Source organism: Vipera berus, assembly GCF_964194415.1.
Source record: "Vipera berus genome assembly, chromosome: 16".
In the NCBI taxonomy this organism is placed as follows: domain Eukaryota; kingdom Metazoa; phylum Chordata; class Lepidosauria; order Squamata; family Viperidae; genus Vipera; species Vipera berus.
This window is the reverse complement of record NC_138219.1, coordinates 7,596,365-7,624,252: the sequence shown is the minus strand read 5'-3', so window position 1 is coordinate 7,624,252 and position 27,888 is coordinate 7,596,365. Positions and strand designations below refer to the sequence as shown.

Sequence of the window (27,888 nt, the reverse complement as noted above, 5' to 3'; positions counted from 1 at the left end):
GGCGGTTGGACTAGGAGACCCCCCTCCGAGGTCCCTTCCAACCCTGTTAATTTTGCTGGGGCGGGGCTGATCTCGGCATTTCTCCCCACCTTCCTCTCCCATGCAGAACGGAGGATCCCAAACCATCCGTCAGGCCCCCCGCCGGCTTTCACCTGAATTCCTGCTCGCTGACGACCTCTCCCAAGTACTCAATGATGAACTGCCCGGCCTTGAGGGACTCCTTGGTACGGATGCCCCAGCCTTTCTCCTCCGCCCGGAAGCGTTCGAGACACTGGACCCACTCGTGCCTCTGAATGCGCTGGTTGCAGCACTGCTCCCCGCAGGGACACGTGTTGGGGGAACACTCGGCAAAGATCATCCTGGGGAGGGAGAGAGAGAGAGAGGAGAGAGAGAGAGAGATAGTCAGGGGAAGCAGGCCGCTGGGCGAATACACCTGGCTGCAACTTTTAAGATGGGAGGACTTCAACTCCCAGAATTCCCCCGCCGGCAGGGGAGGGGATGGGAAGGGAAGCATTCTGGGACTTGAAGTCCACCCATCTTAAAAGTGGCAGAGGCTGAGGAACAGCACTGTGGAGTCCATCAAGAAAGCAAATGCTTTTAAAGAAAACCTTAAATAAAAAGAGGCTTCCGGTCTCTCTCTCTCTCTCTCTCTCTCTCTCTCTCTCACACACACACACACACACACGATTTTCAGGATTTTGGTCACATGACCTCGGGGATGCTGCAACGGTTGTAAGAGTGAAAAACGGGTGTAATTCCTATTTCCTTAATTCATGTTTTTCAGTGCCGTTGGAACTTCAAATGGTCACTAAACCGTGGTAAGTCGAGGACTGCGTGTAATCAGGCCGATTTTCCAGCCGGACTTCCCCCCACACCCACACCCCCAAAATCATTGAACTAAGAGGTGGGGAACGATGCCCCCCCCCTTATTACCTGCGGACTTCAACTCCCAGAATGCCCGATTCAGCACAGCTGGCTCAGGAATTCTGGGAGTTGAAGTCCGCAAGTCATAAAGAGGGACGGGGGGGGGGAAAATCGTTCCCCACCCGATTTAACCGATTAAAAAACACAAGTGCTGGGTTCGAGTCCGCTGCCTACCTGTTCAAACAGTCATCCAGGCACCCGCTTTTCCTGCTGTCTTCGGGTTGTTTGCAGTTGCAAGTGGTGGCTTCGTAACCAGAGAAAGGTTTCACGTCTACGTAAACGTCTGCGGGTGGGGGAAAGAAAGAAAGGAAAAAAAAGGCACAGGATGAGGGAGGGATTCCTAAATCCATTTAAAAGGCTTTTCCCCAAATTTCAAGCTTATCTGCCAAACAAGGCAGCCTAAACACGACCTAAAGGGCAAGGAAGGTGGGTGCGGGGGCCTTAAAAGGGAAATTGTGCTCCCTATTTCTGGGGACAACCCCACCCCCCCCTTCCCGAAAGCCGTGATAAACACAAGGCGGACTTACTTGAACGGATTTTTTTATAAAGTGGGACGTCTGGCTTTTTATACAGCTGCAACAAAAGGGAGAAAGACCGTTGGTTACATTACACAACTGAGGGCCTCAGAATAAGAAGGGACCTTGGAGGTCCGCTAGTCCAACCCTCTGCTCATTTGGAATAAGAATTTTATTTTTTTTTTATTTTTTTTTTTTTTGCTCTTTTCATCAAAGGGAGATTGGGGCTGCCGCAGCCGAGGAGGCTGAAGATGTCAGATCCAGACTCCTGATTTTTTTTTGCTGCGCTTGGTTTAAAAAGAAAAAACTCAGAAAAATATAAGTTTGAGGAAGGGGAAGGAGGAAAGGGCTCTTTCACCGCGCCGGGATTTACAATTGTCCAATTTACAACCACAGCGGAGCCCCAAATTTATGCTGCCAAGCGAGGCCGTCGTTCAGAGAGTTTCGCCCTGTTTTTACGACCTTCTTTGCCACTTTCTTGTTAAGTGGATCACTGCAGTTGTTAAAGTTAGGGACCTGGTTGTTAAGCTTCCCCTCTCGACTTTGCTCGTTCAGAAGGTCGCAAAAGGGGACCGCGTGACTCTGGGACGCTGCAACCGTCGTAAACACGAAACGGTTGACAAGCGTCTGAATTTTGATCACGCGACCGCGGGGACGCTGCGACGGTCGCAAAGTCTGAGAAACGATCACAAGTCGCTATTTTATTTTTTAGCGCCGTTGTAACTTAGAAAAGGCCGCTAAGTGAACGGCTGTAAGTTGAGGACTGCATACATATTTAGGGAATGCCGTCTTGGGGAAAGCTAAAGGAAGCGACGGAGATTTTTTTTTTATTTTGCAGTGAATTATCCAACGATCCACGTTTATTTTCCTCCCAGCCAGGCTGCAACGTCTGCTGGCTGCAAGGGAGCAATTTGATTCCCCCAGGACAAGGGAAGGCAACCTTGGCTCTTTTATGACTCATGGACTCAAGTCATAGCTGAGCGAGGAATTCTGGGAGTTGAAGTCCATGAGTGATAAAAGAGCCGAGGTTACCTACTCCTGCCCCAGGAGTAAAAGGAGAGTCAAAGATAGCAGAGTGGGGAAAGCCGAAATCTTGGCAATATAAAGACGTTTTCCCCCTTTCCTGCATGGACCACCGAGACGGGCTCTGAATTGAAGGAGGAGAAGCCCCTTCTCCTTTTTTCCAGAACTTCGGCTTTAAGGTGGAAGGAACAAAATGAACAAAATGGAAAAAAAAGAGAGAGAGAGAGAGAGAAAGAAAAAAAAGAGCTCTCTCGCTCTCTCTCGGGCCCGGATCCAAGAAAAATAAGGCCTGAATTTTTTCTTTTTCCAGGACTGTTGGCAGAACATCTAAATTCTCCAGAGGGGTGTCTCACGCTCACAGACACACATACATATCCACGCACAACACATCCTTGCCCAAAGGCGCTGTCAGAATAAAAGTCCCCAGCAGGGATTAAGAGCCGACAATGTTTTGCCAGCCGAACAACTGCTGTTGCTCGGCATGGCAGGCGGGCGGGCGGGCGGGAAGCAGAGGCTGGCGTGGTTAAGAGGTGATGGAAGCTGTTTTGTGTTAAATCTGTTCTCTTCAATATCTTCCCTTCTCTCTCTCTCTCTCTCTCTCTCTCTCTCTCTCTTTAAAACAAAAAAAACCACATCACCGTTAACAAAAGACAGCTGGCTGAGTTCAAGGCAGCTTTGGCAGAAACCAGAGGCCTGCGACATTCGAACCGGGCGCCGCTCTTACCCCTTACCTGGTTATGCTTCCACTGCCAGAGAATGTCGTAAGGCAACTGAAAGTCGATTCGCTTCTGCCGAAGGTATTTCCCTGCAAGAGGGGAGCGAAGAAAGGCAACCAATCAGAATTAAGAGCTGGAAGGGACCTCGGAGGCCATCTAGTCCAACCCCCACCCCCACCCCGCTCAAGCGGGAGACCCTGGGCCATTTCAGATAGTTGGCTGTCCAGTCTTTTCGTGAAAACTTCCAGTGTTGGAGCATCCACAACTTCTGGAGGCAGGTTGTTCTACTGGTTAACTGTTCTCACTGTTAGGAAGTTTCTCCTTAGTTCCAGGCTGCTTCTCTCCTGGATGAGTTTCCATCCGTTGTTTCTTGTCCTGCCCTCTGGTGCTTTGGAAAATAAACTGACCCCCCCTGCTCTTCTTTGTGGCAGCCCCCCCACCCCCAAAATACTGGAATACCATGTCACCCCTGGTCCTTCTTTCCTCTAGACTAGCCACTCCCAAATCCTGCAACCGTTCTTCCTATGTTTTAGTCTCCAGGCCTTTTAATCATCTTAGTTGCTCTTCTTCGCAGGATTTGTGTGTGTGTGTGTGTGTGTGTGTGTGTGTGTGTGTGTGTGTGTGTGTGTGTGTTTCCTCCCTAGGTGTAAAACCTTGCTTTTCTCCACATATCCAATATTCGTATCACTTTGCAAACGGCCCCCAAAAGGGGGGGGGCTTCTCAAAAGGCAACTGGACTTTTGTTTTTCCCCCAGGATGTTTCGCTCCTCGCCCCAAGCGGCTTCTTCGGTTCGGACCGAAGGGTGGAGGATGGAAGAAGGGCTTATATAAAAGAGCCTTGGTGGAGCAGTGGGCTAATGCCTCCTTAAGGAACACCAGCTGCCTGCAATCAGTGCAGGTTCGAGTCCCACCAGGCTCAAGGTTGACTCAGCCTTCCATCCTTCCCAGGTAGGTAAAATGAGGACCCAGATTGTTGGGGGCAATTAAGCTGACTTTGTAATAATGCCGCTTGGGGTGTGTGTGAAAGCCCTAATAAGCAGGCATATGCATAGAATGAAGGCTACTGCTAAGCACATTGGTTTGTGCTTAAATTGTAAGCCGCCCTGAGTCTTCGGAGAAGGGCGGGATATAAATGGAATAAAAATAAAAATAAAAAAAATATATATATTCCTTGCAGTCACCCGGACGTTAGCGCTCCCGCCGAGTCTCCTTCCCAGTCAGAAGGGAAGAGGCTTCTTGGCTGTGGCCGAGCAATTCTGGGATTCAGAGTCCAGGCCTCCGGAGGCACGGAAGCGAGCGGGCCCGTTGGAGAGTCGGGACTTCTCTGCCAAAGAGGCGAAGGGGAGGAGACGGGAGCCGCTGACCTGCGGTCTTGACAACGGGCTCTTAAAAATGTGTTCGGATTTTCCAGAGCCTCAAGTTGCGCTTCGGCTGGCCAGTTCCAGGAAGCAGGCGGAATCCGCTGAGAATCTGTTTTCACTTCGATGACCTCACCGGAGGAAACAAAAGCCTCTTTTTCAAGAGCCTGGCAACGGGCCCGGGGAATGGGGAAGAAGGCTCCCTGGAACGAAGGAGCCACCCAACCGAGCCGTCCTCGGAAAGCGATTCGGGGCCTGAGAATCTCATTTGCTGTTGTTGTTAGCTGCGAAGTCGTGTCCGACCCATTGCGACCCCATGGACCACATTCCTCCAGGCCTTCCTGTCCTCTACCATCTTCTGGAGTCCCTTTAAGCTCACGCCTCCTGCTTCAGGGACTCCATCCAGCCACCTCCTTCTCTGTCGTCCCCTTCTTCTCTCGCCCTCAACCTTTCCCAGCATTAGGCTCTTCTCCAGTGAGTCCTTCCTTCTCCTTAGGTGGCCAAAGGATTTGAGTTTTAGCTTCAGGATCTGGCCTTCTAAAGAGCAGTCAGGGTGGATCTCCTCTAGGACCGACCGGTTTGATCGCCTTGCAGTCCAAGGGACTCGCAGGAGTCTTCTCCAGCACCATAGCTCAAAGGCCTCAAAGAATCTCATTAAAGCAGCCTTATCTTTTCAGCAGGCTCCAAGGACAACGGCAGGGTGGGATGGGAGAAGGGAAGAGGGGATCCATCTGTTAAGTCCCTCTTCCCCATTCACATATCCCTACCTGGGCAGGGGGAGGGGGGGGGAGGGATTCTCAAACAGGGGGCCAAGCGAGATTGTCGTGGGCACTCTGCCCGTGCCTCGGGCGAAAGCGAGGCAGCTCAAGAAGACCGAGGTCGGAGGAAAGGGGGAAACGTGCTGCTTCTCTCTCTTGTGAATTTGAGGGGGGGGGGAAGCGCAAGGAGGCTTGGTGGGACTGCGCGAGGCGGATTCTGGGCTTCAGGGGGGGGGGCGGGGTGTGTGTGGAAAAGAGAGGCCAGGCCTCCTGGCTGGCCCCGTTCCAGGTGATTTGTTAATCTTGGCAGCCTGCCTCTATCATCCTGTTAACTACAAACATGGTGAAGGGTGCTTGCCATAATTGGGGAAGAAGACTGGCTGGGTGTAAACGTTACACTCCCCCCCACACCCCCTTGCACTCCCCCGTTGTGGGGGGAAAGTCATGCCCACACCCACTTCGGGAATGCAAAGTCAGGAGCAGCTTCCTCGGGCTGATCCAGAGTTGCAAACCCTTTAAGGGAAGGGAGGGAGAAAAAAAAAAACAACAACCCACAATGGAATGGAAGAAAGTACCGCACTGCTACGCTTCCAAGGGGGCAACCAGGAAGAAAGGGACTCTTTTTTTTTTTAAAGAAACGCACAAACAAACTTATCTTGCTGAACTTAAAACCTCGCACACTTATTGCTTCTTGGGAAGAATGGAGTTCTTTTTAAGTTCGAAACCCCTTGGGAAATGACGGTGGGAAAAGGCTGTCTTTTCTGCCTGGAAATACGGCAGCGGCATAGGTAGCGTCCTTATTTATTTATTTATTTATTTTTTTAAAAAAATCCTGCTTGCATTATTTTTAAGAATAACTCAAGGTGGGGAACACACCTATTTCCTATTTCCCCCACAACGACAACCCTGTGAGGCGGGTTGGGTTGAGAGGGAGGGAGGGACTGACCCATAGTTAATTAGCTGGCTTCCGTGCCTTAAGGCGGGACTAGAACTCCCCGTCTCCTGGTGATTGGCCCGAAGTCACCCAGCTGGCTTCCATGCTTAAGGCGGGACTAGAACTCCCCGTCTCCTGTTGATTGGCCCAAAGTCACCCATCTGGCTTCCATGCTTAAGGCGGGACTAGAACTCCCCGTCTCCTGGTGATTGGCCCGAAGTCACCCATCTGGTTTCCATGCTTAAGGCGGGACTAGAACTCCCCGTCTCCTGTTGATTGGCCCAGAGTCACCCATCTGGCTTTCAAGCCTACGGCAAAACTACAACTCCCAACCTCCTGGTTTCTAGCCTGGTGCCTTAACCTCTAGATCAAACTGACTCTGCTTCTAGTAAAAGAAGGCTTGGGGGCCTCTTGGTCTTGAGGAACAGCAGTCCTTGCCTAATTCCTGCACCCCCTTGCTACCTCCTTCACCAGACCTGGTCCCCCTGCTCCAAAAAAAGCGTCACACTCTCGCAGTTCCTCCAGATCCGAGTCAGAGGAGGAGACCACCCCTCAAAAGCAACGGAGACGGTGGTCTTCACTCACCTACATGAATAGGCGCGGGAAACAAGCCATATTCGTGTTCTCCAGGCGTGTATTCCAGTTTTTCTTTCTTTAACTGGATCAGGCGGCTTTTGGGGCTAAGGAAGAGAGAGAGGGGGGGTGGGTGGGCGTGAGAGAGAATTAGAGACCGCGAATTGCCACGGTTCCTTTAACGAATCCGGCTTGCCCCATCGACTCTGCTTTTCCTCTGCGCCGTTGGGAAGGATTGCTGAACGAGCAGTCGTAAGTCAAGGACTGTAGGCTAGGTAGGAGCCGGGCCAGATCCACTCCCTGAATCTAGTTGATAAACGTATGCCTAGATTTGAGGCTCCGGGAGTTTGCGAGACTTCTGTAAGTGAGCCCGTGTGTTCCCACACAGGATGCCTTCTTCTTAAAGGGGGTAGCCTGGTCATCAAAATGTTTCTGGGGAAACGCAAAAAAAGGACGGCCCATTTCCACTACAGCCTGTATAAAATTTTAACAAGCATTACGATTTTAGCACAGCGGAGTCGACATGGCGCATAGCCGGCCGATTCAAGAGATCAAGTTGCATTTGCCAGCGTCAATCCAGCACTTTTGGGTATCGAGTCTGCAGGCTTCATCCAATGTGTATTAATTCTATTTTCAAAGCAAGGGCATCCCTGTGGTCTGTCCCTGCTCCTTACTGCCCGACTTCCAAGCCCCCCCCCCCCGTTCACAATTAATGGCGCAATTAATTGTATTGTCACTAGAGGGCACGCTGCCACAGCCACAGTGATCTGTGTGAACACACTGCACGTACACAAGTGTGTCGGGTATAACTAGTCCCACCAGTTATTGCTGGCAGGGCTGAGAAATGCGTTGCACTTCACCGGGATCACAGCTTACAACCGCTGGCACTTTTCCTGCGGGACTTCTGTTCCAGACAGTTGCTACCTTCCTTCTTAGGAAGGAGAGAGATTGGCCCCAAATCAGTAGGCCGGCTCTGTGCCTATGGTGGGACTAGAACTCGCAGCCTCCCAGTTTCTAGCAACAGGAGATAATATTTGTAACTCGGCGTCTAACTGTGGGGACCCTGGTGCTTCTCTGAGCTGGGTGGCTTTCTTGGAGACGTTTCACGACCCAACTAGGTAATATCATCAGTGCTAGAAAGGAGTGGGGATGACGGAGTAGTAGTAGTAGTAGTAGTAGTCAAGAAATGTCTGCAAGAAAACAACCTAGCTCCGTGAGCACCGAGGACCCCACAGTCCCAGTTTCTAGCCTGATGTCTTAACCACTGCACCATGTTTTACAATGTGAATTGTGCCGTATTGGTATATTATCGTATTTCTTTGCTTCCCCCTGTTTTTGTTCTTTTGAAGTTCGCTGGTCATCGACTGAGTAAGTATTATCGATGGGCTGGACCAAACTGAAACTGTCCTGAAAATAAATGGTTTTCTGGGGTGGCTTTTGGATCTTTCCCTGAAAGCCGAGAGGGGCGGAGGGGCCGACAGAATCGAATAGGAAACGTGGATGAGTCATGCATCTTGTGAGCAGAGTATTCTTTAACTTGGACGCGGCTCAGGAATTTTGTGTGTGGGCTCCAGAGGAGACGGCAAGTTGAGTCCAACTGCACTGCGGGAGACGAGCGTGTCTACACTTGATGCTCCCCCTGGGCTAAGAGGGCTGAGAGAGAGGGGAAGAGAGACAGGAAGGAAGGAAGGAAGGAAGGAAGGAAGGAAGGAAGGAAGGAAGGAAGGAAGGAAGGAAGGGAGGGAGGGAGGGAGGGAAAAGAAAAGGAAAGGGAAAGAGAGAGAGAGAGAGAGAGAAAGAAAGAGAAAGAAAGGAAGGAAGGAAGGAAGGAAGGAAGGAAGGAAGGAAGGAAGGAAGGGAGGGAGGGAGGGAGGGAGGGAGGGAGGGAGGGAGGGAAAAGAAAGGAAAGGAAAGGAAAGGAAAGGAAAGGAAAGGAAAGGGAAAGAGAGAGAGGGAGGGAAAAGAAAAAGAGAAAGAAAGAGAGAAAGAGAGAGAAAGAAAGAGAAAGGAAGAAAGAAAGAAAGAAAGAAAGAAAGAAAGAAAGAAAGAAAGAAAGAAAGAAAGAAAGAACGAACTACCAAGTGAACTCCAAACTGGCTGTTGCAAACGGTCGCTAAGTGAGGACCCCCTCAGTGGAAGAAGAACCCCGCAAGGGAAAAGTGGGGCCCGGGGGATGAAGCCAGGGACGCCGCGTGACCCGTGAGGAGACCTCTAACGCCGGCCCAACTTACTCGCTGGTCTTGTACACGTCGGAATACAGCCCGGCCTTCTGGTACTTCTTCTTCGGAGGGCGGGCAGCTTTCTTCTCCCGCTGGACGAGGGGGGCAGGTGGCTGTTCGGCTTTCTCCGGGGGCTTCCCAGCAGCCTCCGCGGGGGCAGGAAGAAGAGGGGGAGGAAGAGGAGGGGGAGGAGGGGGAGGAGGAGGAGGAGGAGAAGTGGGAGGAAGAGGGTCAGGGGCGGCTTCTGAAAAGCTAGAAGGAGAAATTGGGGGTGAGTCAATGGGGCTGGAGAGGAGTCTCCAGGAATCCGGGGCCCACCCCAATGGCACACACACACACGTGTGTGTGTGTGTGTGTGTGTGTGTGTGTGTGTGTGTGTGTGACTGACTGTTGCTACAATCCACCCCAACTAGAAAGCTGCCGACGCAGGGCAAAGCAAGCCCAATCAGGAGGAGTCAAGCTGTTGTACAGATAGCCCTCGACTTGCAACCGTTCATTCAGTCACCGTGCAAAGTTACCGCAGCACTGGGAAAAAAAGGAGACTTGGGACCGTTTTCCACACTTACGCCCGTGGCGGCATCCCCCGGGGGGGGGAGTCTCGTGCTTGAAATTCAGACGCTTAGCAACTGACTCGTACTTATAACGGTGGCAGCGTCTCCAAGGGGCGCGTGTGTGTGTGCACGCGCACATGATCCCTTTTCACGACGGGGCGAAACTCACTTAACGAATGTTTCGCTTAGCCACAGAAACCTGGGGCTCCTAAGCCGAGGACGGCCTGCGTCTCCCTTTGAAAGGGGCGCATCCGTTGGGTCTGGCCAAGCCACTGGCTAGGAGGCTGGGGCTCGGGCTCATGAGGACTACAGCCTTGTCTCCCTCCCGCCTCCCCCAAGCCCGGGAGGCTGACCTTGGATGGCCGCTCTGCTCCTCGCCGGGGAGCGGCTTCTGCTTCTTCCTGGCTTGCTCCTCTTCCAGCCATCTCTTCCTCTTGCAGGCTTTCTCGGTCACGCCCTGGACCACCGACTCGATGGCGTCCGTGACCGTGTCGGGGCCGCGGTGGAGGAAGCAGTCGGGCTCTCTGCTGCCGCTGCCGCCGAGCTCAGGGCCGAGGAATTGGCTGGCCTGGAGCCCGTGGGGGGAGACCGCCGCTGCCACCGGCGCGGAGTTGTACTTCCTGGGCCGGCCCGGTCGGCGTTTCACAAAGTTATTGCCGGTCCGCGATTGTCTCTGAAGCTTCTTGGCTTTGAGGATTTTGTTCACGTGGTCCAAGTTCTTCTTGGTGGCCAAGAGCTTGTCGTAATTGCACATCCGGCGGGCCTGGCTTTGCATGGCTTCCACCACGCTCCTCTTGAGCTGCGGGGGGGACAAGCGGCTGGAGAGGAGCGACAGGCTGTCGCCGGCGGGATTCCCGGCGCTCGGGCGCTCGCAAGGCTTCTCCCGGCCGGGGCTCCGGCTGGGGCTGTCCGAGGGCAGGGCGGGGGCGCCGGCCAGGACGCCCTCCAGGCTCTTGTCCAAGGCGGCCTGGCTCTCGTGGTGAGCCATGCGCTGCAGGAGCTGATCGGCGGAATCCTCCAAGGCAGAGCCGATTCGGGAACTTCGCGCCGGGATCCCAGCTACTGGAGAAAGAAAGGAAGAACCTTAAGGGGAGGTTTTGTTCCGGGTTAAGGAAGGAAGGGCTGCGCTGGCAACGAAGCAAAGGCCCTGCAGGGGCTCTCAAGCTGGCAGCCAAACTGCGCAGGACTTCTGAAGGGTTAGCCCTGCGGAATCGCCTCTAGGAAAGAGGAGCGGCATGTGAGCCTAATAAAGGAAGGAAGGAAGGAAGGAAGGAATAAAAAGGACAGCTTCCACAAAACTTCGGTTACAAGACTCCACAGAATAATAACAGAATTGGAAGGGACCTTGGAGGTCTTCTAGTCCAACCCCCTGCTCACGCAGGAGACCCTAGGCCATTCTGGACAAATGGTTCTCCAGACTGTTCTTAAAAACCTCCGGTGATGGGGAAGGAAGGAAGGAAGGAAGGAAGGAAGGAAAGGGGGGAAGGAAGGAAAGGGGGGAAGAGGAAGGGAGGAAGGAAGGAAAGGGGGAAAGAGGAAGGGAGGGAGGGAAAGAGGAAGGAAGGGAGGAAGGAAGGAAAGGGGGAAGAGGGAGGAAGAAAGGAAGGAAGGAAAGGAGGGGAGGAGGAAGGAGGGGAGGGAGAGGAGGGAGGAAGACTGGTTTAGTTACCGGCCCGTCACACCTGAAGGGCTTCCTCCACCTGTCTCGGAAAAGAAGGAAGACCCACCTGTGGAAGAGGTGCTCTCGGAGGAAGACCTCTTCCTGGAAGGACTGCAACTGGTGCCCTCCATGGGTCTCTGCGAGAGCTTTTCCGGACCTGGAAGGCTGCCTGGGGAAGAAAACAAAGACAGGTTAAAAAAAAAAAGCGAATCCGGCTTCCCCATTGGCTTTGCTTGTCGGAAGGTCGCAAAAGGGGATCACGTGACCCCCGGGATACTGCAATCGTCATAAACACGAGTCGGTTGCTAAAGCATCCGAATTTTGAAAAACGGTCCTAAGCCCCTATTTTCAGTGCTGCTATAACTCTGAACGGCCAATAAATGAACTATTGTAAATCAAAGGGTCCCTGTGCTCTACCTTCCAGTTCTCATCTTTCATCCTACCCAGACAGAGCTCCAATCTTGGCTTGCCCGCTCACTATTCTATCTTCAAGGCATAGAAGGAACGGTTGCTGGAATTGGGTACGTCTAGTCCAGGGGTAGGCAACCTCGGCTCTTTTATGACTCATGGACTTCAACTCCCAGAATTCCTGACTCAGGAATTCTGGGAGTTGAAGTCCATGAGTCATAAAAGAGCCGAGGTTGCCCCTACCCCTGGACTAGTCTAACGAAGAGAAGGACCGGGGAAAGGGGGGGGGACACATGATAGCAGTGTTGTTCCAGTATCTCAGGGGCTGCCCCAAAGAAGAGGGAGTCAAGCTCTTCTCCAAAGCACCTGAAGGCCAGACAAGAAGCAACGGGTGGAAACTAATCCAGGAGAGAAGCAACCAGGAACTAAGGAGGAATTTCCTGACAGTTAAAACAATTAATCAATGGAACAACTTCCCTCCAGAAGAGGTGAATGCTCCAACACTGGAAGATTTTAAGAAGAGACTGGGCAGCGATTTGTCTGAAATGGTATAGGGTTTCCTGCCTGAGCAGGGGGTTGGACTAGAAGACCTTCAAGGTCCCTTCCAACTTGATTATTATATTATCTTTTATTAAACATGAAACTCAGTCAACTGGACATTCAAATTGACTGGCGCTAATGGTTGACACAGGCTGCTGCCAGCATCCTAGGTATCAACTATTATTAATTGTACGGTATATTAATTATTATTAATTGTACAGTATATTATTATTATCATCATTACTGATCATCACACAGTCAGCCAGATGTTCAGACTGGATTTGGCATTTTTGTCTACCTATCGAGTCCTTACCAAGGACCTGGGATAGGCAGATGTAGATGATGGACGGTATTACAGATATCATCGCAGGATGGAAGCAGTTCCTAGTAAGGCCACCTTTTTATTATTACTATTATATTATTATTATTATTATTATTATTATTATTATTATTATTATTATTATTATTATTATTATTATTATTATTATTATTATTCTGCCGGCTTGTAAGTCTAATTCATCCTTCAAGGGAGCTGAGTTGGCCTTTATGTCCTTCTCAAATGGTCCAACTCTTGGTTTCAGCAGCTAAACAGACAGCGTGATCACCAGATGGCTTGCAAGCCTCCCTTAGGACCTTTGGGGAAGATTAAAAAACCAGGTGTCTCTGCAACCCAGCTGACTGGGCCTTTGAAGGATGTGTGTCTGTGTGTGTCAAAAGCTTGGCAACAGGCCAAAGCATGAGCTGCATCCCCCCACACACTTCCCCCCCCTCCCCGACCCCCACCCCAGCCTGGTGCCCTGATCAGGAAGGACTGGCTGGCTGAGGAATTCTTGGGAGCTGAAGACCACAAGTCTTAAAAGTTGCCAAGTTTGAACACAACACCCCCCCCAAACACACACACACAGCCTTAGGTGATGGCAGTTGCATTCAGCAATCTCTAGAGCAGGGGTAGGCAACCTTGGCTCTTTTATGACTCGTGGACTTCAACTCCCAGAATTCCTGCTGGCTCAGGAATTCTGGGAGTTGAAGTCCACGAATCATAAAAGAGCCAAGGTTGCCTACCCCTGGCTCTAGAGGTTGCAGGGGTGTCAAACGGGAAGCCTTGCCCACCCCACGGCCAGCAATGGCAAAACAGCCCCGACATGTCTACTCAAGGGGGTCCAAGGATGGCCCCCTACCCCTACCCCGACTTCAGCTGGGTCAAGACACACTTGGCTTCTTTTCACTTGAACACTTCTTCTTTTTTCTTTAAACCCCCCCCCCCCTTGACTTATGTCCCTAAGCCTTCTCTCGCTAATACACACACAAGGCAAACAGCCCAGATAGGAACGCAGCAGCAGAGGAATTAAGCCATCGGAGCTTTCGGGTGCCCGTCATTCGAGAACCTGGTTTTTCCAACATCTGGGGAGAGCCAGCTCCAGGAACAGAAGAGGCAGCCACTGTTCTTGCTTGGACGGGTGCCCCACTCCGCCCCCTTCGCCTCCAGGCCGAGGCCTAGGAGAATCTATTTTTACTATTGTGTTTCTGCAACCGAGGGGGTGGGTGGGGGGGTGAGATTGAGGGACAGCTGCAGCCCCCTTCTTCCCTCTCTCGGGCACGTTTGCGCCATACCTGTCGTGTCATCTGAGATGAGACAGGCGGGGCTGGAAAGAAGAAAAAAGAAAAAAAGAAGAAAAAAGAAAAAACGCCTGCCGGGACAAACTGTGGGGAAAATAGCAGGCTAGGAAAAATGAGATCAGCTCGGCCCTCTGGACGGACAAACAAAAAACACGGCTATAGCCAGAACATAAAGCAAGTGCTTCTTTCTTTCTCTTTCTTTCTTTCTTTCTTTTTCTTTTTTTCTTTCTTCTTTCCTTCCTTCTCTCCCTTTCTTTTCCTCCTTCCTTCCTTTTTTCTCCCTATTTCTCTTTCTTTCCTTCTTTCTCTCCCTTTGTCCTTTTTCTTTCTCCTTCCTTCCCTTCCTTCCTTCCCTCTCCTTCTCTGTATCTCTTTTTCTTTCTTTCTTTCTCTCTCTCTCTCTCTCTCTCTCGATGTGAAAGGTAAGCTTTCTTGCAGTTTTGCACACATTTTTCGAGTCAGTTATGACTTTGTCACCGGGGAAGGAAGGAAGATCAGAAATCGAGAAGGACGCCTCACCCCAAACTCACAACCTGGAGGTTTTGCTTTATTTTACTGGGATTAAAACAGTGGATTGCCCAAGGATGGGCAATCAATGGTCGACTGGAAGTCCAGTCACCATCCATCAAGTCCCCCCCCCCAGATTGGCCAGTCTGATGCAGGCTTAGCAATCTAATAGGCTATTTCTTGCATTCTTGACTGCAAGCAGCCCAAACTAAGGTGGCCGGTGGTGAGGAATTGTAGTTGCTGAGCCAGGTTGGTGTAGAGGTGTTGGCCTAGAAATCAGAAGACAGTGAGTTCTAGCCCTGCCGTGGTGGGAAAGCCACCTGGGTGACTTTGGCCCAATCACCAGGAGTTTGGGAGCTCTAGTCCCACCTTGGACGTGTAAGCCACCTGGGTGACTTTTTGACCAATCACCAGGAGTTTGGGAGTTCTAGTCCCACCTGAGACGTGTAAGCCACCTGGGTGACTTTTTGACCAATCACCAGGAGTTTGGGAGTTCTAGTCCCACCTTAGACGTGTAAGCCACCTGGGTGACTTTTTGACTAATCACCAGGAGTTTGGGAGTTCTAGTCCCACCTGAGACGTGTAAGCCACCTGGGTGACTTTTTGACCAATCAGCCATAGACAGTGAGTTCTAGTTCCACCTTAGGCACGAAAGCTCGCTGGGTAAATTTGGGGCAGTCCCTCTCTTTGTCTCTCTCTCAGTTCAACTCACCTCACAGGCTTGTTGTGGTGGGCAAAACGGAAGGAAGGAAGGAAGGAAGGAAGGAAGGAAGAGGAAGGAAGGAAGGAAGGAAGGAAGGAAGGAAGGAAGGAAGGAAGGAAGGAAAGAAGAGGAAGGAAGGAAGGAAGGAAGGAAGGAAGGAAGGAAGGAAGGAAGGAAGGAAGGAAGGAGCATCAGCTGTGTTCGCCACCCCGCGTGATGTATCAAGTAATAAAGGCGGGAGAAAAAACCCCATAAACAGAAAGAGTAAGTCGGAGCTCCAGAGGGGAGGCGTTTAAGCTTTTCCTGCACAACTGGCCCCAGGAGGTGGCAAAGGGAAGGAATAAAGCGCAGGGCAGGGCGAGAGAACAGATGGTTCCAATTGCTGGGGCGGGGGGAGAAAGGCGAGAGAGGACAGTTTTACGGAAAGGCCATCCATTTTCCCTCTGACTCATCCCTGAGCTGCGCTAGCAGAGAGGCAGGCGGTGATTCACTCGGTGGTCCACAGGCCCAAAATGCACATCTCTTGTTTGCTTTCTAATTAGGGCTGTTTCTCATCAAATGCAAGTCCGCTCACTCATGCTAATGGAATTCCGCAGGAAATTCCCAGGGCCCTAACTAACCAAGGCAACCTGTTTTCTCTGTCCAGCCCACCCCCCACCCCCAACTCCCCTTCTTCTTTTTTTTTCTGACATCCCCTTTGGGGATGTCACGCTGGCAAACACCAGTGCAAGGGTGTGTGTGTGTGTGTGTGTGTGTGTGAGAGAGAGAGAGAGAGAGAGAGAGAGAGAGCGAGGGGGGATTTAATTTATTTGCACAGCCGTCGTTCTTGCACAAGACCGGATTAGCAAAGGCTGCAAGCGAGCAATGCTGGCTGGGTTTCCATTCTTTTTTCTTTTCCTTTCCTTTCCTTTTTTTTTTTTAAAAAAAAATAAAAAGGCGTCATCCTTACTGGAGCAAGGCTGGCCAATTCCACCGAGGTGGCTGTTCTCAAGTCTGTTTCCACCCAGGAGAAAAGAGAGAAAGGAAAAAGCCAGCATCTTAGGCGGGCACCTACGGATTTATGAGACGTCAACACCTCGCTGTGAAGGGTTATGCCCCAATAAATCTGGCCAGCCTTTTTTCCCCCCCCAATGGAAACAGCCAGTGTGTGTGTGTGTGTGTGTGTGTGTGTTTCAGAAAGGGACTCGTGGGACCGATGAGACCCAGCCACTGGGGCAGGGGTCTAGCAGCCCAACTGCATGCATTTAATAATAGTAATAATAATGAGGACGAGGATGCTGCTGCTGCTGCTGCTAACTACAGTTGCTCAGCCGGCCAAACCAGAAAGTTCTCTGGAAAAGAAATAAAAAAAGAAAAAGAAAGAGCCAGTGGAGGGAGAAGGATAGGTTGCCAAGCTGAATGCCAAGGAAACGGCATCGAACGATTGGGAGCCATTGAAAACGCTGGGCAGAAAGTCCCCAGCATGCCTGTGCGGTGAGCGTGCAAGAGCTGACGAGCCTTGTGGGACGGGCCCAGCGAAGGGATTAACAGCAGACAAGCCGCCGGCAGGAAACAATATCCCAAAAGAAGAACTAATAACTCAGAACAAATAATCGAACGGTAAACAAGAGCCCCGATCGAGAGACGACCAAGAAGGAAAGTAACACCCCCACCCACACGGACAGGGAAACCCCACGGTATGTAAACAGAAAGCCAACCCAACTCCCCTCCAATACTGATGATGATGCCTAGTAGGGTCATGAAACGCCTGCAAGAAAACCACCCAGCTCAGAGGGCATCCAGGACCCCACGGTCCTCCTCCCCCTCCCCCTTTCCACAAACCCCTTTCCCTTCTACATGAAGCGCCTGCAAGAAAACAAGCAAGCTCAGAGGGCACTAAGGACCCCACAGTCCATCCTTCCTTCCTTCCTTTCTCCTTCTCCTTCCTTCCTTTCTCCTTCTTTCCTTCCTTTTTTCCTTCCTTCCTTTCTCCTTCTCCTTTTCTCTTTCCTTCTTTTTCCTTCCTTCCTTCCTTTTTCCTTCTTTTCCTTCCTTCCTTTCTCCTTCTCCTTTTCTCTTTCCTTCCTTTTTTCCTTCTTTCCTTCCTTTCTCCTTCTTTCCTTCCTTTTTTCCTTCCTTCCTTTTTCCTTCTTTCCTTCCTTTTTTCCTTCCATCCTTTCTCCTTCTTTCCTTCCTTTTTTCCTTCCTTTCTCCTTCTCTTTTTTCCTTCCTTCCTTTCTCCATCTTTCCTTCCTTTTTTCCTTCCTTCCTTTCTCCTTTTCCCCTTCTTTTTCTTTCCTTCCTTCCTTTTTCCTTCCTTCCTCCCTCCCTCTTTTTCCTTCTCTCTCTCTCTCTCTCTCTCGCCTTCTTCTTCTTCTTCTTCTCCTCCTCCTCCTCCTCTTTTTCTTTCCCTCCCTCCCTTCCTCTCCGCAAAGCCCCAGTCCCTTCCAGCACCGACGATGTTTACCCAGTTCGGTCATGAAACCCAACTGAGAAAGTCTGATTCAACCTCTTCGCGCCAGGAGCGGGGAAAGGAGAGGCCGCTTACCTGCGAGGCCTTGCACGGCCTTCTCACTGGCAGGCAAAGCCTCCTTCCGGAGCGGGCGGCCGAGCGATGCTTCTTGGGGGCTGAAAAGTCCCGGGCCCTCGGACACCTTCTTGCGCCCTCCGGCCGAGCGGCAGCTGCCTATTGCACTGGTAAAAAGATTGGTGTGTTCGTCGCTGCTGGCCGGCTCAGAACTGGGAGTGAACCTCCCCAACGGGAGGTTGGGGGGAGAATCGGAGCAGTCTATCTGCAAAGGGGTCTGCAATCCCAAGGACAGGGGGCTGCTTTCGGCGGCCTCCCGCCGGGCCCACTGCTCCTCCCGGCCCAGCAGCCCCTTGGGGGGCGAGAGGTGCGGGCAAGTCAAGTGGCAGCGATGCTTCTCCTTATGCTTGTGCCTCTCGCCCAGGGCCTCTTTCCCAAACCGGTAGCGCTTCAGCGACTCCAAGACCGTCCGCGAAGAGCCGGCGGGCGCCAAGGCCTCCAGGGGGACCGGCGCCTGCTCCGAAGAGCGGTGCTCCCGGTGCTTGTGACGGTGGCGGTGTTTGTGCTCCAGCATCCAGCTGTAGGCCATCTCGGGCGGGACGCTGGGGTGGTAGGTGCTCATGGAGAGCAGCGGAGCTCGGCTGGCCGTCAGGAAGGCCTCCTGGCGCAGCAGCTTGTGTTTCTTCTTGTGGTACTTGGCGGGGTTGAGGAGCAGGTGGCCGGCGTGCATGTAAGAGGGGGGAGGGAGGGGGGTGGTGAAGGAGGGGGAGGGGGGAGGAGGGTAAAGGGTGGGCGGGTAGCGTCCGTAATAGCCCAGGCCGATGGGCGCCGCCAGGGGCGAAGGAGAGTAAGGCATGCCGTAGGAAGGGTAGAATCCGGTCCCGGAAAGAGGGAAACTGAGGCCGTGCAAGAAGGGCATCTCGGCCATGGCCTCCCGCATTTTGGGGGGCCGCCCCCGCTTCTTCTTCAAGTCCGGCTTGCGGAGGTAGTGCAAAGGGTCCAGGGAGAAGCTGGGGTGGCTGTAGATGCTGTTGAAGTTGATCCGGAAGATGGTGGGCAGCAGGTCCCGGGGGATGAAGTGGTGGCTCCGGTGCGTGATGCGGATCTCGCTCAGCCGGCCGATCAGCTCCTCCAGCTCGGCCAGGAAGTCGGGGTCCTGCCTGCCCCGCAGCTGCGGGAACTTCTTCTTCCGCTTGCGCGTGGGACGCTTCAGCTTGTCGTAGGCCAGGTAGTCGTGGGCCCGGCGCTTGCACTTGCGCTTGTGCTTCTCCTTCAGCCCGCTCAGCCCGGCCGAGGCCTCGGGGGCCGCCAGGGAGACGTGCTCGAAGGAGTGCCGGCGCTTCTTGGGCCCGCAGAACTTCTCCGCCCGGTCCGAGGTGCTGTTGTTGTCGGTGCCGATGCCGCTGTCGCTGGGGACGGTCTCGTCGCTGTGGGACTCGCTGATGGGGGAGGGGGTGGCCTCCTTGAGGGAGCCCAGCTCGCTCATGTGGGAGGGGGAGTTGGGGAGCAGGGTGGGCGGGGAGAGCCTCCGCCTGGCCCGGCAGGCCTTCCTCATCGCCAAGGTCTGAACCACGCTCCCGGGCCGGCCGTGCAGGTGGAAACACGGCACCGAGCTGGGCTCCACGAAGCTCAGGTCGCTGCTGATGGGGCTCTGCCCGCCGCTGGTTCCCGACGACTGAGAGCAAACGGGGGACGGAAGGACCTCGGAGTTGTTGCTGCTCGGGCCGGGAGGGAGCAAGGGGGTCCCTGCTGGTCCCAGCATCCCCCCGGCGGTCTGTTGGCCCGCTTTCTCCAGCACGGCGAAAGTAGAGCCGGCCGCCAAGAGGCTGTTCAAGTTGGCTTTGGGCTTCCGGCCCCGTCTTTTGCCGATGTAGATGGTTCCTTTCTTGCTGACGTTGATCTGCTGGCCCAGTTTGCTGCTGAAGGTGGCGGCCAGGCTGGAGACGCTGGTGTGGGCTTTGGATGGCACTTTCCCCTTGTTTGGCTCCGTCGATGAGAGGATTTGGTTCAGGATCTTCTTCCTCTTGAGCGTCTTCATCTTGTTGATTTTCCGAATGATGGTTTTCACCAGCTGCCCGTTGCTACGCTTGACCTCCTGGCCCTCCGGCTCGCCCTCCGGCTCGCTGGCGCTGCCGCCGCTACTGGAGTCCCCATTCTCTTCGGGGCTGCCCAGCTGGCTGCTGCTTTCGAAGAAGTCCCCGCTGGGCGGCTGGTCCAGGGCGTCCTCCATCTTGTCTGCGCTTTCCAGGCCGACGAAAGGGGCGGCGGAGAGGACGGGCGGCTTCATCGTCACCCCCGAGCGGATCTGCCGCTTGGGCCGGCCCCGCTTCTTCGGGAAGGCTCGCCCCACCAGGCTCTGGCGGAGGGAAGGGATCTCCACTTCCGGATGCAAGACGGGAGGTTCCTGCTCTTCCTTGGACTGCAGCGAGAAGACCTTGGAGGCCGGGATCTTCAGGGTCCGTTTGGGAGGCCCTTCCAACTGGGGCATCTCCTTGGACTTCGACCGGTTCCGCTTGGACTTGTACACGTCCGGGAACAAGCCGTCCGAAAGGCAGCCCACGGAGGCCGGCAGGTGGGCGCCGTAGAACGTCCCGGACTCCTTCTCCACGCTGCCCAGCAGCGAGAGAGGCTGCAAGCTGCCGCTCTTGCTCAGCTTGGGCAAGTGCCGTTTCAGGAAGTCGTGCTCGGCGAAGGCCGGCGGGCCCACGCTTTCAAAGAGCTGGCTGGCCTGCTCCAGGCTGCCGCCGGACAGCACGCCGCAAGGCATGTTTTTTAAAAGCTCGGGCCTGCCTAACTCCAGCTCTCTGGGAGACCGGCAGGCGCCCCGCGGGCCGACTTTTGTCCAGCGCGGCTTCCTCCCTTTCCGCTTCTTTAAGGGCTTGCTCTGGGAGTCGGCGCCGCTGCCGCTGCTGCCCCTCAGGATCTCCAGCCCTGGCCTGGCTTTCCCAAAGGAGCTCATGGCCCCCATCTTGAGGAAGGGCTTGTTGTTGAACAAGCTGGAGAAGCTGACCACCGAAGGGGCAACGGAAGCGTGGAGGCTGCTTTCGCTGGCCAGGCTGGCTTTCTTGCCTGCGGCCGGACCCAGTTTGGATTCCTCTGGGCAGGCCGAGTTAGAATTACTCATCTCACGACCGGCCGCTTTGCCATTCGCGTACAAGCCGGGATTCCCCAGCCTGTTCGCCCCGGAGCGGGCGCTGTCGGAGACGGATGGAACTTTGCTGCTTTGTTCGGACAGGCTGTCTAAGAGCTCCGGCATGTGGTTGGCATGCGAGGGGTTGGAAGGGACCTGAGACAGAGCCGTCGGGGGGCTGTGGGTTAAAGTAGCGACCGAGGCGGTTGGGGAAGGGGAGGGAAGGCCCCCCTCCCCAACGGCACTAAACGGAGACTTGGCGGTTGAGCTCTCCGAAGCGCCTCCAGCAGTCCTGAATTCAGGAGAAGTGCAATACACCGGGAGATGTTTCTCTTGTTTGGAGGGTTCGGATGTAACCTTTTCGCCGGGAGAGCTCTCCTGCTGACCGCTGGCTCCATCTTTTCCTCCGCTGGGAATTTCTCGCTGGACCGGCAATTTTTCAGGGAGGCTGTCTTTGCTCTGTCTGGCCAGGTGCTTTTCAAACGGTTTACTGCCCCCGGCCCCGTCCTTCAGAAGACCAGCGGACACGTGGCTTTCCAGAGGAAGTGCACCGCTCCCGCAACCCCGCTTGTAGGGCTCTGTCGGAAGGCTAGCGGCGTCGGCTTTCAGCACCCCCAAATCCTTGCCGGCCAACCCCACCAAACTGGTGCTCCCCATCAATTTCTTCCCAGAGTCCTTCGAAGTCAGCGAGGCCATAATGCCCACCCCCATATGTTTCTTGACGACGGACTCTTTCGCCATCAACCCAATTGGGGGCCCGGCTGCCGATGGCTTCTTTCCAGAGTCTTTGTTAATCAATCCGCTCGGGGTCCCAAAACTCGGCGGCTTCTTCGCCGAATCCTTGCTGACCGATCCGACCGGGCCGTCGGACCCCAGGTGTCTCTTTGCAACGTCCTTGTTAAATAATCCAACTGCAGTTCCGGGTAACGGAAGCTTCTTTAGCGAGTCTTTATTGATCAATCTGGGAGGACTGACCACGCCGAGTGATTTTTTCCCAGGATCCTTGTTGACCAGTCCGATGGGACTGCTGGTCCCCAGCAGCCTTTTCCCACACTCTTTGCTGGCCAGGGGCATGCTGGTCACCAGCGGTGGTTTCTTTCTGCCTTCCTTGCTGATCAGTCCCAACGGGGAGCTAAGGACAGGTGGCCTTTTTTCACAGTCCTTGTTCGTGAGCCCGGCCACGCTCGGGCAGGACCCCGGCTGCTTCTTGCTCCCGTTTTCCTTACTAATTAAACTCCCGGAAGATCCGCTGCTGCTTCCCGGCGCTTTCTTGACAAACTCCTTGTTAACCAAGTCGAGGGCGATGGTGCCACTGGAAATTGGTTTCTTGTGGAAGTCCTTGGTTGCAGTAGGCGCGGCGGCCCCAGACGTCGGCAGCTTCTTTCCGGAATCCCTAGCAAATCCAGACGCCACCGTCATGGGTGGCTTCTTCTGCTTTGGTTTGGAAGACTTTCCTGGAGGGCAGGTTGCGATCAACTGGGCCAGTTTCTCCGTTACCGTTGGGGGTCCGTTGGCCTGGGCCCGCTCTTTCAAGTCGGGGTCTCGGCTGCTGATGGGAGCGGAGAATGCCGGTTTCGTGTACTCCAGCCCTTCCGAATGCAACGGGGAAAGCCTCTTCAAAGCCGGGCTGCTGTCTCTGGTTCTGCTCTCAGCAAGGAAGCTTTCCACTGGTGCCGGGCCAGCCTCTCCGCTCTTCTTGTACAGCTTCGAGGGGTCCTATGAAATAAATAAATAAATAAATAAATAAATAAATGAATGAATGAATACACACACACACTTTAAAGCAGGGGTGTCAAACTCAATTTCATTGAGGGCCGCATCAGCATTGCGGTTGCCCTCAGGGGGCCAGGTGGGTGTGGCCTGGGTGGGTGTGGCCTACTGGGTGGGCGTGGCTAGAGTGCGTATGGCCTACTGGGTGGGCATGGCCAGCTCTACATCGTTCGCATCAAGGGTGCCTATGGGGACCTGGGCAGGAGTCGGACAGATCTGAGGGTCTCTGGGCCAGGGCCAAGGCAGTGGGGGCCATTCCCTCACTGTTTCCAGGATGGCTTCGCGGGCCGCATGAAACCACTTCGCAGGCCGGATCCGGCCCCGGGGCCTTGTGTTTGACACGTCTGTTTGAAAGCATCCGAGTCATGAAGGAAAAATATGTATTTTGTTATCAAGATCGAATAATGTTGCAGGCTGGAAAATGCATATGTCACCCTGCCGGGGTTAGAATTTTTTTAAATTTTTGCAAACCGAGTTGTCGACAGTGTGAACCCAAGACTTGCTCACAAATACTTTATGACTGGAAACTGTGGACAAGATGAAGAGGGGGGGGGGAAGGAAACCTCTGCAAAGGCAGGGCCTGCTTCCTTGAGGTCGCCTTTTGAAAAAGCACCTTTCAACACAGGGACTGAAAGGGGGGGTAGGGCGGAGGGGGGAAGACTCACTGTGACAGAAGACATGTTTTATTTTTTAAAAAGACAAATGCTTTAAGCATGATGTCTCTGGAGAGAAACAAAAATCCTAGGCTTAGAATGCAGGAAAGACCCCAAAGATCATTCAGGAAAATATATATCTTATCTGATGTGGCATTCAGCTAAGGCCAAGGTAAAACAGATTGGAAAGCTTATTACTTTGTGGGAAAAACAAGGAGGGCAATCGTACGCCTTGAACCCCTCAACCTGCAAAACTAGTGGCTGGACAGGGCTATAGGGAATTGAGATTTCCCCCCCCCAATGCTTAGGTTTTCTCCTCTTTCCAAAGATCTCTTCCTATTTAAAAGCACACCTGTATGGTGTGTCTGTCCGATGACCGACTGAAAGGAATCCCCTCATTTAACCATGTTGCTAATTAATATTTCATTCATAGGTCCTCGAGCATGCTGGGGGATTTCCAGAACAGAAGATGGGGGGGGGGGGAGAGGGAGAAACAGACCTGACTATTTAACTGGAGACATAATTTAGTGTAGGCAAGGAGGCATAATTAAGGGAGGAAAGGAAGCCCATAACACACACATACACACACACACACACAAAAGCTTACTGGAATTGTGCCAATAAATGCTCTACAATGAGCCACAAGGCTTAATCTTACATGCTGGTAGGAAGATAAAGCACAAATGGAGCGAGTAAACTTTCACTAAAGAACCAGATTACACAGACTTCAAAACATAATTTTGGCTCTGGTTTGACAAGGGACTGACGTATACATCCATGCATGCAAACATACATACATATGTACGTACCTATATATGCATACAGCAGTCCCTTGTCAAACCAGAGCCAAAACTATGTGGGCTAGGCTAGGGAATCAAATGAAAATCAAACTTCATCTGAAGTTAGTTTTTGATTTACTGAAAGTATTTAATTCTCAAAAGGCCAATTAATTGCAACCGCAGAGATAGAACATACAAACAAAGAAACAACCGGCAAACCACACACACAAACCACCGGTGCAGAAGCCTAAATAATGCCTCGGGGGGAAAAAAAACATATTTTCCATAGGTACCCCATCAAAGGTGAAGAGACCTAAAGGTTGGAGGTGTAGGTGGTCCTCGACTTACAACAGCTCATTTAGTGACCGTTCAAAGTTACGGCGGCACTGAAAAAGAGAGACTTCGGACCGTCTTTAACCCTAACCCTTTGCAGCATCCCCACGGTCATGTGATCAGGGCAACCGACTCGTACGTACGACGGCTGCAGTGTCCCGGGGGTGTCACACGATCGATCCCCTTTTGTGACCTCCTGACCAGCCAAGTCAACGGGGAAGCCAGACTCACTTAACAACAGGGTTGCTAACTTACCAACTGCAGTGATTCACTTAACAATTGTGGCGAGAGAGGTGGCAAAATGGGGCCAAACCCACTTAACAAATGTCTCAGTTAAGCACAGAAATGCTAGGCTGCATTGCGGTCGTAAGTCGAGGACCAGCTTGTATTTGGAAGGTTCCGAATCTGAAGACTACAAGAGAAAAGAACTTTCTTGTATTAGCTACGCATCTCCCTTCTAAAAAAACTGAGCAGCTCTGGAAAGCCAGTCCCAGATTAGGAGATACAACCTTTTTCTTTTTTTGGCTTTGTTTACTCGTGATTTTCTAGAAAAGGTAGAAGGACGGGAGAAAGGACCGACGCCCAGCTCAAAATGCCAAATGCAAGATCTGATCTATTTATTTTTTTAAAAAAAAAACTTTTAAAACACGTACCTTATTGGTCTACAAAATGAGACCTAAACGGGATAATCCAAACAATTACAGAGGCACTTCAGAAAGTGCTAAAAAGAAGAAAACAAAGCAAAAAGCAAACAGGATATCAAACAAACCGAAAGCCCGGCCACACGGCGAGAATTTGACTGCCTGCTTAGGTTAACAAACACTGATGTGGGAACCAAACCCACAACAACAAGTGGTTTGAAGGGGGGGGGGGGGAAAGAAAGAAAGAAAGAAAGAAAGAAAGAAAGAAAGAAAGAAAGAAAGAGAAAGAAAGAAAGAAAAAGAAAGAAAGAAAGAAAGAAAGAAAGAAAGAAAGAAAGAAAGAAAGAAAGAAAGAAAGAAAAGAAAGAAAGTCATAATAAAACAATCGCTTGGGTTTTAGGTCAATCTATTGATTGACCTCAGTGGGTTAGGACACTGAGCTTGTCGATCAGAAGGTCGGCAGTTTGGCGGGTCGAATCCCGAGTGCCGCGTAGCAGAGTGAGCGCCTGTTACTCGTCCCAGCTTCTGCCAACCTAGCAGTTCGAAAGCACGTCAAAATGCAAGTAGAAAAATAGGGACCACTACAGTGGGAAGGTAACAGCGTTCTGTGCGCCTTTGGTGTCTAGTCATGCCGGCCACATGACCACGGAGACGTCCTCGGACAAGCGCTGGCTCTTCGGCTTTGAAACGGAGACGAGCACCGGCCCCTAGAGTCGGAAACGACTAGCACGCATGTGCGGGGGAACCTTTACCTTTACCAATTGATATTTGTGGGGTTAAAAATAGGGGCCCTTAATATTTTAAAAGATAAATTACTGGGGTAGGTCAATTACTAACAGACGGGTCACCTTGGGAATCACTTAGATTGCCTAATGAAGAGAAGGACCAGGGGGGACATAATAGCATTATTCTAATATTTGAGGGGGCTGCCCCAAAGAGGTCAGGGTCAAGCTATCCCCCAAAGCACGTAAAGGCAGGACAAGAAGCAACGGGTGGAAACTGATCAAGGAGAGGAGCAACCTAGAATGAAGGAGGAATTTCCTGACAGTTAGGAAAAATCATCAATAGAATGGTTTGCCTTCAGAAAGTTATGGGCGCTCCAACGCTGGCAGTTTCCAAGGAAAAATTGCACAGCCCAGTCCAAAATTTCTGTGCCAAGTGAGACGGTTGTTAAGTTTTGCCCGTTTACTAGCTTTCATGCCACAATTGTTAAGAGGATCACTGCGGTTGTTAAGTCCATCTGGCTTCCCCATTGACTCTGCTGGTCAGAAGGTCACAAAAGGGAATCACGTGCCCTCCCCCCCCCCCGCAGACACTGAACCGTCATAAATAGGAATCCGGCTGCATTTTGATCACATGACCACGGGGGATGCTGGTTATAAAACCATCGTAAGTCGCTTTTTTTTCACTTCGAACGGTGACTGAATGAACTGTTTCAACTCGAGGACTACCTGAACAAGGAATCCTGCCGCTGGGGGGTGGGGTGGGGGAGGGTTGGACTAGAAGACCTCCAAGGTCCCTCCCAGCCCTAGGATCCTATGAAATCAAAAACAATGACTTGCAAGCTCCCGAGTTCCAGCTTGTAAGAAGGGCCGAGTCCCACACCAGCCCAAGAATGGTAGCTACTACCATTAAGAGCAGGAAAAGCAACTTCGAGCAATCTAGAGATCCAGGTTTAGATACCTAAATACCTACATCTAAATATCAACGCTCAAGCCAGCACATCTCTCATTCCTGACCTGGCTTAACAGCCAAGGGTGACCTGCCCCAACTGCAGAGCCTTCAAAGGTACTGTAGTAACCTTTGCGTAACAACAGCCCACAGAGAGAAGCAGCCTTAACAGAGAGGCTATCAGAGGCGGCCGAGCCAAGTCTGAAAAAAAAAAGCGCCAGGTTTCCAACGGGCATCCTTCAAACAAGGGTTAGGGAAGTGGGGAGGAGGGGGGGGGCTGCCAAAAGGTGCCTCCCAGCTTTAGTCATCACCTGACGCCCTATTTTTCCAGGAGTGGAGAATTCTGGGCTGTGCCGATCTCTTTCCAAAAGCTTCCTGTCTCGTATCTCCCCCCCTGCACCCCAAAGAGACTCCATTGCAAACTCTAGGTCCCGCTGTGACGAAGAAGAGGTAAAAAAAAAAAAGACGCCATGCTAGGTTGTTTACTTTGAAAGCTTTTGGCACCGGAGAGGTTTTGTGGCAGGAGAGGAGGAGAGAAGGAGAGAAAGAGAGAGAGAGAGAGAGGGAGGGAGGGAAGTTAGAGCTGCAATCACGCTTAACCAGGATTAGCCTCCGATTTAGAAATAAAAGGAGAGACAGACACGAGAGATGGAGAGGGACAGACAGACAGACGGAGTGTTTGTGTGTGTGTGTGTGTGTGTGTGTGTGTGTGTGTGTGTGAGACGGGGACAGACAGGGACACACACAGAGAGAGACTGGTGTGTGTGTGTGTGAGAGAGGGTGGGGGGGAGGGGGAAGGCGAGACTGGCATTCAGCCGAGCTTGGCGTGGTGGCAGCTGCCCCCCCAATGCAAATTTACACCAGACCCCTACAGGGCTGTGATGCTTCTTCCTCTGCTCAAAGGACTCGGCAGCGGCTGAAGAGGCAGCCACAGTCTGTGGCACCAGAGCCGAAATTGACAAACCCGTGCGCCTTCCCAAAATAGGCACCTGGCGTGCTCCGGGGGGGGGGGGTTCCCTTACATGGCCAAAAGAATACGTTTCGAGCTGGCGCCTCGGTCCTTTTTCTCAAGGGCCAAAATGTGACTCCTGACGGTGCTCCAGAGCTGATCTGGTGGCTTGTTGGTTTTTTTTGTTTAAAAAATAAAATAAAATCCTTCTAACCAGCCACCAGCTGTATTCGCTCAGTCTGCGGCTTTCATTTTCTCCTTCCAAACTTCAGAGGGGGTCACGGGCCGAAGGTATTAAATATTTTACTTCCTCCTGTTGCGGTCAGGTGGAGAAGGCGGCGGCAGCAGCGGCCTCGGCCGTCATTGGCATGGCAACCTGGCTCGAAATTAGACCCCACCTTCCTCAAAGTCATCCAGGGCAGGACCCCTGTCAAAAAGCAGCAGGTAGAA

At 52.5% G+C, this 27,888-nt stretch overlaps 1 protein-coding gene across 2 annotated transcripts in view; it reads right to left on the bottom strand.

The window, feature by feature from the left end:
* ASH1L (ASH1 like histone lysine methyltransferase) overlaps positions 1 to 27,888 on the bottom strand; it is a 57,818-nt gene that overhangs the window by 16,316 nt on the left and 13,614 nt on the right. Inside the window, exons 3-11 of one of the 2 annotated variants that reach the window (XM_081340540.1) lie at positions 17,534 to 22,358; positions 11,299 to 11,400; positions 9,925 to 10,633; positions 9,033 to 9,272; positions 6,814 to 6,908; positions 3,194 to 3,267; positions 1,452 to 1,497; positions 1,099 to 1,207; positions 153 to 359 (exon numbers count right to left, since the gene is read on the bottom strand). In XM_081340540.1, coding sequence (XP_081196666.1) covers positions 153 to 359; positions 1,099 to 1,207; positions 1,452 to 1,497; positions 3,194 to 3,267; positions 6,814 to 6,908; positions 9,033 to 9,272; positions 9,925 to 10,633; positions 11,299 to 11,400; positions 17,534 to 22,358 — 6,407 coding nt within the window. The remainder of the gene's footprint in view (positions 1 to 152; positions 360 to 1,098; positions 1,208 to 1,451; positions 1,498 to 3,193; positions 3,268 to 6,813; positions 6,909 to 9,032; positions 9,273 to 9,924; positions 10,634 to 11,298; positions 11,401 to 17,533; positions 22,359 to 27,888) is intronic. The other variant, XM_081340541.1, reaches the window with a different exon arrangement.